General features: G+C 39.8%; 1 protein-coding gene across 5 annotated transcripts in view; it reads left to right on the forward strand.

The window, feature by feature from the left end:
- The first annotated feature begins 11,144 nt into the window (after positions 1-11,144).
- Positions 11,145-12,581, forward strand: part of OPA1 (OPA1 mitochondrial dynamin like GTPase) — an 82,512-nt gene continuing 81,075 nt past the window's right edge. For 2 of the 5 annotated variants that reach the window (XM_027584912.2, XM_027584910.2), the window contains exon 1: positions 11,148-11,641. In XM_027584912.2, the coding sequence (XP_027440713.1) occupies positions 11,610-11,641 (32 nt within the window). In that variant the 5' untranslated portion in view covers positions 11,148-11,609. Of the gene's footprint in view, positions 11,642-12,581 lie in introns of all 5 variants that reach the window. The other 3 variants (XM_027584911.2, XM_027584909.2, XM_027584913.2) reach the window with 3 other exon arrangements.

Consider the following 12,581-nt stretch of genomic DNA (forward strand, 5'->3'; position numbering starts at 1 on the left):
AAAGTGACATTAAAGGCTCAAGACTTACAAGATTGGTGTGGCTCTCTCCTCCTGTCACATAAAACCTTTCCTCTAGGAGCCCTGAGCCACCATATAAAAAATGAACTAGTCTAAGAGCATCCTGCTGGAGGAGCCCAAGCTAACCATGTGGATGTGCCATTTGAAGAGAAATACGATGTGATGGTTGTTGTTTTAAACCACTATGTTTTGGTCAGTTGTTATGCTGCAACAGATAATTAGAACAGCTTCCTTCCTACAAAAGGGGGTTAATACTACTGCAGCTACACAAAGGGAGCTTGTAGTGAGAATTGCAACAAGATTCTATTTTGATTATCTCCATAATATGTTCCAGAATTACTATGGGAGAAGGGCCTTTTTTGTTTTGAAAAATACCTTGATTTGCCAATTAGGAGTGGAAGGTGAGATCCTCAGAGGATGAGTTGACACTGAGAAGTAAAATGATATAACTAAGCCACTCTGAATTGAAAATGGACAGAAATTTGGAAGTAGAGAAGAACAGAGAATAGAAAAGGTAAAGAGAGATAAAGAAGAGAAATCAAGGAGGGACAAGCAACGTGGCCAGAGGCTAGAGCCCAAGTTGCAAAAATGACCAAGAGAAGTTTTTAAGAACATGGGCATCTAACAAATTTGATCTGGTTGAATATTCATGATGAAAATCTCTGAATTTCTTCAGAACTTCCATCAAATTTGCTACCAGTATAGATACCTTTTGTGACTTTAAAAAAAAAAGTAGAAATTAAGAAAAGTGTTTGAGTATCACACGTATGTTGACTTGGTGACAACAGGGACAACAGGTGTCAATTCCTACACTGAACTAATTTAGGATAGTGGTTCCCAACTAGGAGTGATTTTGCTCCCCGCAGGCAACATTTAGAAATGTCTGGAGCCACTTTCGATTGTCATAACTGGGAGAGGGCATCCACTAGCATCGAGTGGGCAGAAGCCAGGAATGCCGCCAAAATTCCTCCAATGTGCAAGACAGCCACCCACAATAAAGAATTGTCCATCCTAAAATGTCAAGGTTGAGAAATCCTGATTTAGAGGAAGCAAAAGATCTGAGTCAGACGTGTCTATGAGAACTTAAATCTCCGGCAGAAGTTGTAGAAATGTTGGAGAAGACATTGGACTTTCTACAATCCATTAATATAGTTTGAATCAATCTTATCTAAATCATCAGGGCAGGGTGGTTCTAGTTAACATCTGGGTTATGACATCAAATTTAAGGAATGAACCAGTTATGGTTCTTATTTGGAAGTAACAGAAATGGCCTCTGGGAAAACTGAGCAAAAAAGGAATGTATTAAGTACTAGTGGGCAGCTCAGAGAATCATTAGAAAGGTTGGAGAAAGGGGCCTGGAGACCACACAGAAAAGAACAATTCATAGAAGCAAACTCCAGAACGGGACCATGAAGATGTCTGTGCTCCCACAGCTGGCAGAGACACGGTTGGAAGGAAATAAGGATATAATAGCCATCAGATAGAATGGATACTTGAAAAAAGGAAAGGAAAGGAGCTTCCACGTTGGTGAAGATGTGGAGATGAGGGGAGAGTGGCAGCCTGGAGAAGACATGGAACCTTGCGCCCTTTCTCCACATCTCACCGGTGCTATGCATCTCTTCATCTGGCTGCTGATTCGTATCTTTTATCACATCTTTTAACACACTGGTAAATGTCTGTTAGTCAATCAAGATGGCGGAGGCTCTTCAGACCTTAAAAGTTAGTAAGGCAGCAGCACTAGATGTGATGCCCACAGGGCCCCTGCCCAGCGATCATTCTTTGTTGAAGACCACCACCCTGACATCTCCCATTGGAAGTGCTACTCATCAAGCCAGATGACAGGTGATGGAAATTTTTGTTGGCTTCTCCCAATGGCCTTCTCATTCCTAATGAAGTGCTACTGAAATGATCTTATGCAGGCTGACAATTCAGTGGGATGAAACATGGCAGATTAAATAGGGGGAAAGAAACATGACATCAAAAAAGTTCATTTTACAAGCATGTAAATGTCTTTCAGCCTTAATATAGAAAATCTAAATTCAGCTACTTATGCTTAAAAATTAATTGCTATCTTTGACCCCTTAACCATAATCTAAATCAGATCACCTTGGGATAATTATGATATCCTCCGAACTAGGCTCTCTGCTTGTAGCTTCCCACCTTTTTTTTTTTTTTAATGTTTTATTTATTTATTCATGAGTGTCAGAGAGAGAAAGAGAGAGAGAGGCAGAGGGAGAAGCAGGCTCCCCGCAGAGCAGGGAGCCTGATGCGGGACTCGATCCCAGGACTCTGGGATCATGACCTGAGCCAAAGGCAGACGCTTAACCATCTGAGCCACCCAGGCGCCCGCTTCCCACCTTTAACCAACCCTCCCCCCACTGGTCGATTAACCTCCATGGAATACCATTTGAATCATGGTGCTTCCTTGCAAAGAAACTGCACATAGGTCCTTTTGCCAAAAGAAAAATATCCAACCATAATTGGACATCTTCAAACCACTTTATGATCTATTCTGAACCTAATTTCCAGTTTTCTCTGCCAAAACTCTTCTGGGGAAATGGTTTACATTTTGAGCCCTAAATATACTAAACACATCCAAATGACTGTGTGACCTTGAGAAAATTAATATATTTCTCTGAACTCACAAAAATACAAAATGGAAATCCTATTATCTGCACTGCTCATTGGCAGAACTTGTAGCCTTAAACCCTGTCTCCTGATGAAATTGGAGGGTAAGCACTAGAGCACAGTCTTTCTCATGCTTTTTTGCTGATGCAGTAGGATTACCAAGTCCAGCCCTTTCTCAATCAGATCTCTAAGCTGCAGCTTAACATATGGAAGGCTGTAGCTCACAATAACTTTTACTTCCAGTGCTCTTAAAATAGCCAGGCCTTATTGACAGGCCCATGGAATGGTCCTGAAAATTGAGAGTACTTCAATCTCCTTCAATCTCTCTGTATAGAGATTGTGTTGAGCGTATATATATATATATATATATATATTTTAATGCAGTAGGAATCAGTCTCAGACTGCAAACTCAGGTGTGCAATAAATATTGCATTTCTTTGCATCAGCGGAATTTTAACTCTGAGCCCTTTTTTAGTTGGTTTCTAGGAAATTCAATGGCTATTAATATGGTGGTTCTCCTGATATGGAGAGTAAAATAAAATTAGGTTACTCTCCCATTATGGAGAACAAAATAAAAGTAGGTTTCATGGTGTTTCAGACATTGATGGACATAGGTTACAAAGTAATCTAAAACTCTAAGTTCAGTGGAAATATAGATAGCAAACATAACCAGAAGAGAATATTCCATTCTTGGAGAATAATAACACTATCATTGGAGAATAATACAATTATAACTGTTGTTGTTATTGTTATAGCTGATGCTCATAATCGCAGAGCTAGGCAGTCTACACAGCTTTCATGTGCTCCTCTGTAGTTTCCACCTTTACTTGTGGTTAAGTTGGCCGTATGATGAGGTTCTGGCCAATAAAATGTGGGCAGAAGTGATCTTTGACCTATTGACCATTCTCAGAATGATCATTTCCAAGTTATTTCTATTCTATTCTAGTCCTTAACAATCATCCTAGACAACCCCCTGGGCTCTTCAAAGTGACCTTGAAGACCAGACGTTTCAGATGTGGTAGGCTCAAGCAGGAAGCAAACTGCAGGTCTGAGTCTCCAGCTTTTAAGAAAACTCCCCATTGTACATAAGACTGTCATTTGAATAGGAAATAGCTCTGTTTGTGATTAAGTCCTTGAGATTTGGGAATATATTTTCTAGAGCAACATATCCCATCCTACCTCAACTAATACAACTAGTAAGTGCTTACTATATACGAGGCAAAACTCTAAATGCCTCAATGTCTATTAGCTTTTTTTATAATGAGATAGACACATTAGCCCATAGTATAATGTCATGGTAACAGAATGATGCAGAAGTACAAACCTAAAGTAGTCATTGAACCCCAAATTCACCACACACATCCTTACAGTATTTCTTCCCCCTATCCTTTCCACTTCTCTAAATCTCACCCAACCCCAAGGAAGAAACAAGATGGCAAACAAAGGAAACAAAGGAAGAAGGGGTTCTAATTTGTGTTTGTTTTATGTAAATGTGTAAATCCAATCCTGCCTGTTAAGAACTCATTGGGTACTGTGAACTCCTATCATCTCTCTTACTGGAGTAAACAGGTACATGAATCACTTTGTTTTCTCTGAATGCTGGCACCAATGCTGTGTAGGTGGGTATCCAGACAAGGAGATGGTAGATCTCACTTTTCTGATGGTGTTCGTGAGCTATATTAGGATTATAGCACTTGTAACAAGCTACTGCCTCAACTGCTCGTCTTGGCCCTTCCTAATGCAGAAGGAACTCAAGACCACTCAAAAAATGAGAAAGTAAGGAGGCTGTCAACAGTTTGCAACAATGAGCAGCAAGGATGTGGGAGCCTGTCCCTCTGCAAGGCACATAGTTCAAACTACTCTTGTTGAAGAAGACCCTAGCAAGCTGGAAAGGAGTTTGTATAGGTAATCCTAGAATAGACTGCCTCTAAGAATTACTTAAGGACTAATATGTATTTTATTTCTTGCACAGGCCAAGTTTGGGAACATGGTGAAAGTAGAGGATATATTTTTAGTCTAAAAAGGAAGCAAAAAGCAAATGTTGCAAAGTGTGAGCAAAAATACCTCCAAGCAGGAGGGAGAAAACCTCAGAACCTGGAGAGTGAAAGAAAGTTAATACTTCTGCCGGCTTTGGTCATGGCATTGGCTCCCCAAAATGAGATAGCGTATAAGCGGTCAGAGATATAGGAAACTTCGAAACAAATGAAGAACTAAATGGCAAAAGTTTTCAATGACGGAAAGACGGAAATAGATCAAAGGAAATAACCGGTGCATTGCTCAAGCATATATATACATATCAGTGGTATGCTGCTAAGTCTTCAGCAACCAGCTCTACAAAAAAATTATACATATATATGCATGTTTATTATACATTTTACTAGGAATAAATGCTTGATTATTTTGATTTCTATCTATTCAGCAAAGAAGTTGCTCACATCATTGACCTATGAGTTTAAGTCTGACATGAATATTGATTGCTATTTGCCTATATATTAACAAGTAAGAAGAAAGTGAAACAACAAAGACATATGTGAGAACTTAAATAATTCATGAAAACGTGCATGACTTCTTTACTGAATCACATAAAAGGTTTTAAATACTGGAAGAATATTTCCTCAGTTTTCCATGCTCTTCACAATGAACTAGCCACAGACACAACATACTTTAAAATTTAACCCATAGTATTACTGTTTTTCCATAACTTTCTTAAGACTAAACAATCAACAGAATAATAAATTGAGCCCCAATTGGTAGCGTTTGCTTACTTCTATGGTGTTAAATACTGTCACCAAAACTAATTTCAAACTACCAACAAGATGTCAGTGAATGCAGAGTTGGAAAGAGATACACAGTAGCATGCTATTACATAATTATTTCACCACACAGATTTACTGGATATAGATAACCATGTGCATAGAAAACAGTTCTTTTTATAATTAGTGGTCATAGGTAACCTCAGCTGTCCCCCAAATTCCTAGTCCTCATGATCCTTTTGAATCTGATGGATCGGCCATTTCTGATTATGCTTAGGTGGAATCTTTTGGGGGGTTGAGAATCCTCAGAGGTCTTGATCTCTTCCAAGTACGGGGAACGGTAGTTAGAAGAGAACATTCTCTTCTTTCTGGGATTCTCTAGGAATCTCTACCCTCCAACTTTTGCTTCTCCGTGGCCCTCTCTCTATTCCCAGTCTCCTAGCAAAATCCCAGCCCAGACTTAAGGTTTCTTGGAGAGCTTTCACCAAAAGAGCCATTGAATTCCCCACAGTTCCTTCCTGCTAACATCCCTGAGGCAAGGAAATTACAAAAACTGCCTACCCTTTCAATAGGGGAAGGAAAGGAGAAGTCTGGAAAAATAGCATAAATTCAATTCAAAAGTTTACCTCAACTGAGTCGTGTGTACAACTGAAGCAAGTCTTCAGTTTGACTATCTACAATGGGGCCACATGTTCTCAGCCAATAGGTATTTAACTAGCAGTCCTTGGTGCAGTTTTTTTTCCCTAATCAAGTACTAAAATACCTGTGAAAACTCAACAAAAATATGAATATTTTTAACCAGATTCGTGGAGGAATAACCACTTAGGATAAGACCTATGCAGCAGAATTAAAGATTATAGTCATCAGTCAATACATCTTTTGCTGCATAAAACAAAGTAAACCCTCTGGCCTTAGAAGAACAAGGAAGGGAGAAAAAAGATGAAGCCTATGAAAAAATATTGTAGGAAAGAATGGAAGGAGATATTACACATAAAGGGTAACATAGCCCCTAGCACATTACATGGGTGTCCACTAGTAATGGTAATCTCTATAGTCATTATAATAAAAAGATCCGGAGAAAGATTGTATCAGTGAATTTATTATCTATGAGTTTACTCATTATAGGAACAAGAAAAAAATTTTAGACAATAATTTTGCATCTTTAACATGATGCAAAAAGCTTGACCTCTAAGATACAAGTAGAGAAAGCAGTAAAGATAAGCAAAGGAAACATTTCAAGATTTACAACGTAAAAGTAACTTTTAAGAAACTACTTAGAAGGCAAAAGTGCCACTGCAGAAAATGAAATTTGTGGCATGGAATGCGGACTTGAGATTTCTTCTTAGATTGCAGGAAAAGAAGACAAAGGTATGAAAGTCATTAAAACTAAGAAAACGATAAAGAACAAATATTAGAAGTACAATTTTAAAACTACAGCTGTTTCGGAGTGTGGCTGAGCTCCATAAACTTGATACTTTAAACACACACACACACACACACACACACACACACACACACACACACACACACATACTCCTTAGTATCAGAGAGAGATCATTGAAAAGAATTTAAATGGAGCTGTGAGGTAAGCAGAATAATGCCTCCCACAAACAAGTCTGCATCCTAATCCTTGGAACCTGTGAATATGGCAAAGGAGAATTAAGGATGCAGATGGAATTAAGATTGCAAACCAGCCGACTTTAAAATAGGAAGATTATCCTAGATTATCTGGATGGGCCCAATGAAACCACAAGGGTCCCTAAATGTGGAAGAGGGAAGCCGGAGAGTCAGTGTCAAATGCAGATGATGTTCCAAAGATTCAGCCGGTCATTGCTAACTTTGAAGACAGAAATGAGCCTGAAGCCAAGGAATGTGGGCAGCCTCTAAAAGCTGTAAAAGGCAAAAAGCCAGCTGCTTCCTGAGAGCCCCCAAAAGGAAGCAGCACTGTACACATTTTTAGACCAGTGAAACCCATTTTTTACTTCTGACCCCTAAAACAGTAAGATAATAAATTTGTTTTGTTTTAAGCCATTATATTTGGGGTAATTTTTATAGACCAATAGGAAACGAACACAGCGGGAATAAATTCTACATCGTACACAGGCTGTGTGCCTTTCATATTCAGCCTCTGCTCCTCCTTCTTTTACCCACAAGACTGCCTTTCTGTCACATTCATTTTATTTTTCTTCCTGCATCGTTTTTACAAGAAGTATGTGATAAATTTTAAAGCCATTATGATGAAAATTTCCAATACATACGAAGTGAACAGAACAGTATAAGGAGCCCTCATGTCCCTACCACCCAGCTTTCATCATTATCAGCACTTTGTCACTCTTGTTCCATCTAATCTCCACCCACTTCAACCCTCCCCACTCAATCAATTTATAGATGCATACAAAATGTACATACATATATCTGAAACTTGGAATGCACAGTTCTTAGCTGCACATTATGATAAACAAATACATCCAAGTAATTCAGACCCCTAACATTTCCATCTACCTAAAAAGTTCCCCAATGTTCCTTTCCCACTTCTAACACCCATTTTCCTATAAGTGGAACATCCTTTTTTGATTTCATTTCAGCATGTCTGTTAGACTGATTCATGTTGTTACATGTCCAGTAGTTCTTTCCTGTTTGGTGCTGAGTAGTATTTCCTTGTATAAATTCATTTATCCATTTTCTTATTGATGCACATTTGGTTTGGTTCCAGGTCTTGGCTACTGTGAGTAAAGCTGCTATGAGCATTTTTATACAAGCCTTTTTGTGCATGACATGTTTTTATTTCTCTTAGATAAATCTGTATAACTGGAATTCCTAGACCAAAGGGGAGGTGTATGTTTAACTTTGTAAGAAACTGCCGTTTGGAATTGTCAGTTTTTTTAAAGCTAGCAGTTTTAGTGAAGATACAGTGTTATGTCACTGTGGTTTTAATTTGCATTTCCTTGATGAGTAATAACACTGAGCACTGTATGTGTTCTTTGGACAGATACACATACACATACACATATCTTCCTTTGTGTAGTGTTTGTTTGAATTTTTAACTGGGTTTTGTCTTAGTCTATTTGGGCTGCTATAACAAAATACCATACATTGGGTAGCTTGTAAGACAGAAATTTCTCACAGTTCTAGAGGCTGGGAAGTCCTAGATCAAGGCACCAGCGTCACCTTGTTCTGGTCAGTGAGAGTCTGCTTTCCGGTTCATAAATGGCTGTATTTTTTGCTGTAACTTCACAGTGGGGAAAAGTTAGGGAGCTCTATGGGGTCTCTTCTATAAGAGGCTAATCCCATTCATGAGGGCTCCCCTCACATGATTTAGGCCTTCCAAAGGCCCCTAATTCCAACAAAATGGGCCTTAGTACAAACATTCAAACCATAGCAGGTTGTTTATCTTATTACTGAATTGTAAGAATTTCTTATATATTCTGGACATGTATACATTGTCAGATAAATATTCTAATAATATCTTCTCCAAATTTGATGTCTATTAAATTTTCTCAGTGTTGTTATTTCATGAGTAGAAGTATTTTAGTTTGATGTAGTCCAATTTATCAATTCCAATTTTGTGATATTATGTTCTGTTACCGGAGAAATCCTTGTCTGCTCCCAAGTTGCAAAGATAATCTATATTTTCTTCAAGCAGTTTATAGTTTCTATTTTTACACTTAGGGCTATATCCCAGCTTATATAACTTTTTTTATGATTACTAGTTTTTGCATATGATATAAATTTATACTACATTTTATGTATAGCATGTGTAGGGTATATTTTTTCCCATATAGATACCCAATTGTTCTCATATCATTTATTAAAAAGACTTCTATCTTTATTCAATTGCTTTGGTGCTTTTGTCAAAAACCAATTGACTGCACAAACGGAGATCTATTTCTGAACCCTCTAATTTGGTCCCTTGATCTATTTGTTCCTATCCCAGTACTATACTGTCTTGATTAAAATATTAAGTCTTAAAAAAGTCAGTTGGTTATAAATACTCTAGCTCTGTTCTTTGTTTTAGACATTCTAGACACTGCATTTCTATATACATTTTAGAATATTTTGTTAATTTCTACAATATATGCCTGCTGGGATTATGCTGGGAATGGGCTGAATATATAGACCAACTTGGTTCTAATGACTTGGCAGCCTACTAAGCAAACCAAAACTTAAGCCAATAAATGCTTTAAGGTTAAGAAAGCAATACTGATGAATTACTGAACTCTACATCTGAAACAAATGATGTACTGTATGTTGGCTAATTGTATTTAAATAAAAAAAAAAAAGAAAGAAAGAAAGGAATACCTAAGGCAACCAATCATGGTCAACTAGACTTTCCCAAATAAGGCAATCATGTAAGCTATAGCCAAATTTCCTTGCTTTTGCTTCCCTGTCTTCTCTATAAAAGTCTTGTCCCTGGCTCCTGTTGATGGAGCACTCCTAACCAGTTCTGGCTTGGCACTGCTTAATTCAAATCAATTTTTAATCAGATAAACACAATTTTTATTATGCTTCAGTTTATCTTTTAACGATGTTGAGTCCAATCTTTCACTATTTCGTACATGCAAAAATAAACATCATACATTTGTCTTTGCACATGTAGGAATGATTCAGGCTAAGTGCCTAGAAGTAGAATTGCAAAAAATAAAAAAAATTTAAAAATGGGCTTTGTGAAATGTAAAGGTAACCCATATATGAAAGGGGTTACCATTATTTGGTTTCTCTTATTTTTTTCTAAAACAACTGGGAAGTAACAGTAACAAAGGAATTTTTGCACAACTCTGCCATCCTGGAAAAAACTACAGTTTGCACAATATAGCAAGTTCCTATCTGGACCTGCCATTAAAAGTCACCACAATAAATAAAGAAAACCCCCAGAGTCCTGCATTTGGAAAGTTTCCTACCAATGGTTGGGTCTAATACTTGGCTTTGTTGTGAATGGATGGATACTGACTTAGGATTCTGATGATTAAGGGCAGAGGAATTGGGGGGGTGCCCTTGACGTGAAGAAGGGGGCACAGGGCCCTTTGACTTTGGTCACTAATTGACTTCATTACCTTTCACAGGCTACATCCCAGTTTCCTCATAAAACACAAGAGTGTTAAGGGAAAACAGTATTTAAAGTCATAGAATTGATTCAACTAAGGTAGGGAGAGAATGAAGATAGAGAAGGAAAGGGGCCCAGGATCTCTGAGATTTGGAACCCTCCTACACTGAGAGTCTGGGGAGAGGAAGAACCAGCAAAGGATAATGGGGAGCAGCAGCTCCTGGAGAAAAAGGAGAATGTTATGTCCCAAAAACCCAGAGAAGGAAGCCAACTAAGGAGAGTGCTGAGCACCCAAGATTCTAAGCTGAACGCTGAGGTCCAGGGACCACTGATAATTTGGAATTGTTGGAGGCTTTGACAGATGCCATTTCAATAAATTAGTGGGACTAAAAGCCAAATGAAAGCCATTTAAAAAGTGAATTAAAAATCAGTTTTGATGCCTTTATAAAGTGCACAAACTTATTCCAAACCCACAGCTGGTCTGATTGATCCGAGCCCTTCTCAGAGGTCACCTTCTGAAGATCCTAAAGCACTTAACCAATCCTCTTGCTTCCCAAGATTGTTCTGAAAGTGCTTTGTAAACAAGGACACCGAACAAAAGAGTGGGGCAACCACTGGTTTTTATTATTCTATTACACTATTACTGTATTCATTTGATACCACGTAGGCTCCCCCATGCTCCTCCAATACCTAAATTTTCTTAAATCGGTAGCTACCCAGGGAGCATTTATCAATCAGCTTTCCTCACCCTACACCCTGCCAGTCCCTGCCCCACTCTCACCTCCTCCGCTCTCCAAATCTTTGACCTGGGAAGCTCAAATTTCGTAATTCCAACCCGGAAACAAAAGAGGGAGGGAAAGGGTGAGAGGAAGCGGAAAGTGTTTGTTTCCTCTGGAGGCTCTGAGCGTGGACACTACTCCTCCGCGGACCGTTTGCGCTGCCCTCCTAGGAAGGGTGCAGGGTGCTTGTTTTTCCGACGGACGGAGTACGGGTGCCGGGCGGGCTCTCGCGGAAGTCCATGCGCCATTGGGAGGGCCGCAGTGGGTGCTCTGTGCCCTTGTTGCCGAGGGCTTCTTCCTGGGTCATTCCTGGAGCAAGGCCGGACGGGGGCTGACACCCGGGCTCCCGCGTGGCCCTGTCGGCGCGTGTGTGACTTCCTCGCCGGCGGGATGTGGCGACTACGCCGGGCCGCCGTGGCCTGGTAAGTGTGGGCTCCGACCCGGCTCCGTTATTTCTGTGGCCTCCGAAAAACCGAGTTGTTTCATCACTACCTCCAGAATGTGCACATAACCGTCAGGCCAGGCGGAGGGTGGTTGGAGGATTCCGGGATGTTTTTGAGGACCGGTAGTAACAGGAGCCCTGACCGGGATTACCTGAGGTGCCGGCGGCAGTCCTGGCCCTTGTTCCTGTTCCTTTGCCATTCGAAGATTCTGGGCTCCTTTCAGTCTTGGCCTGTCTCTATTGTCCTTTTGTCCCTGCCCCTTTCACCTTTCTGCCCTTGCCGTTATCGCTGGCTCTGGTTGCTTCTTGTTTCTGCCCTCGACCTCCCCGGCCTCTGGCTCTATTCATGTGTCACCCTCTCCGCCTATCTCTTAATTCTTTTTCTTCTACCTCCATGCCAGGTGTACATTGCTCTTGCGGGTACGCGTTCTTCTCCCAGAGTGAAGAGGACTCTGCCTCTTGTCCTAATCCGCTGAGTAGACTTGCTTTGGAGTCAGTTCTGGGCAGTGACGCAAATGGTGTCGGAGATGGTGATTAGAGATGCCCTCTTAATAGCAGTTTTTCAGTGTTTAGGCAGGAAGGCTCGCTTTGGATGCAAAGTGGTGAAGATAGCACCAACTTTCTAATCACACTGTTATTGCTGCCCTGGCCTGGGGTTTAAGCCCAAGTAAAAAAATCTTAGAATCTTTTCATTTCTGTGGGTTACTATAAACATTTTAATAAGATTTAAATTTGACTTTATCTTTACACGTATTTGTGTTCTAATATCCTTAGATACTTTCCGGCTTAACTCATTGTTGCAGGCTGTTGATAAGAAGTAATATGCATCAAATAAGGTTAGAAAAACTTGGTTTTCCTGAGTTAGCCTCTAAACACCTGTCTTGAATTTTTTTCATAACGTTGTTTAAAGGGTGTAGGTA

This window comes from Zalophus californianus, chromosome 1, assembly GCF_009762305.2.
Source record: "Zalophus californianus isolate mZalCal1 chromosome 1, mZalCal1.pri.v2, whole genome shotgun sequence".
Taxonomy (NCBI): Eukaryota; Metazoa; Chordata; class Mammalia; order Carnivora; family Otariidae; genus Zalophus; species Zalophus californianus.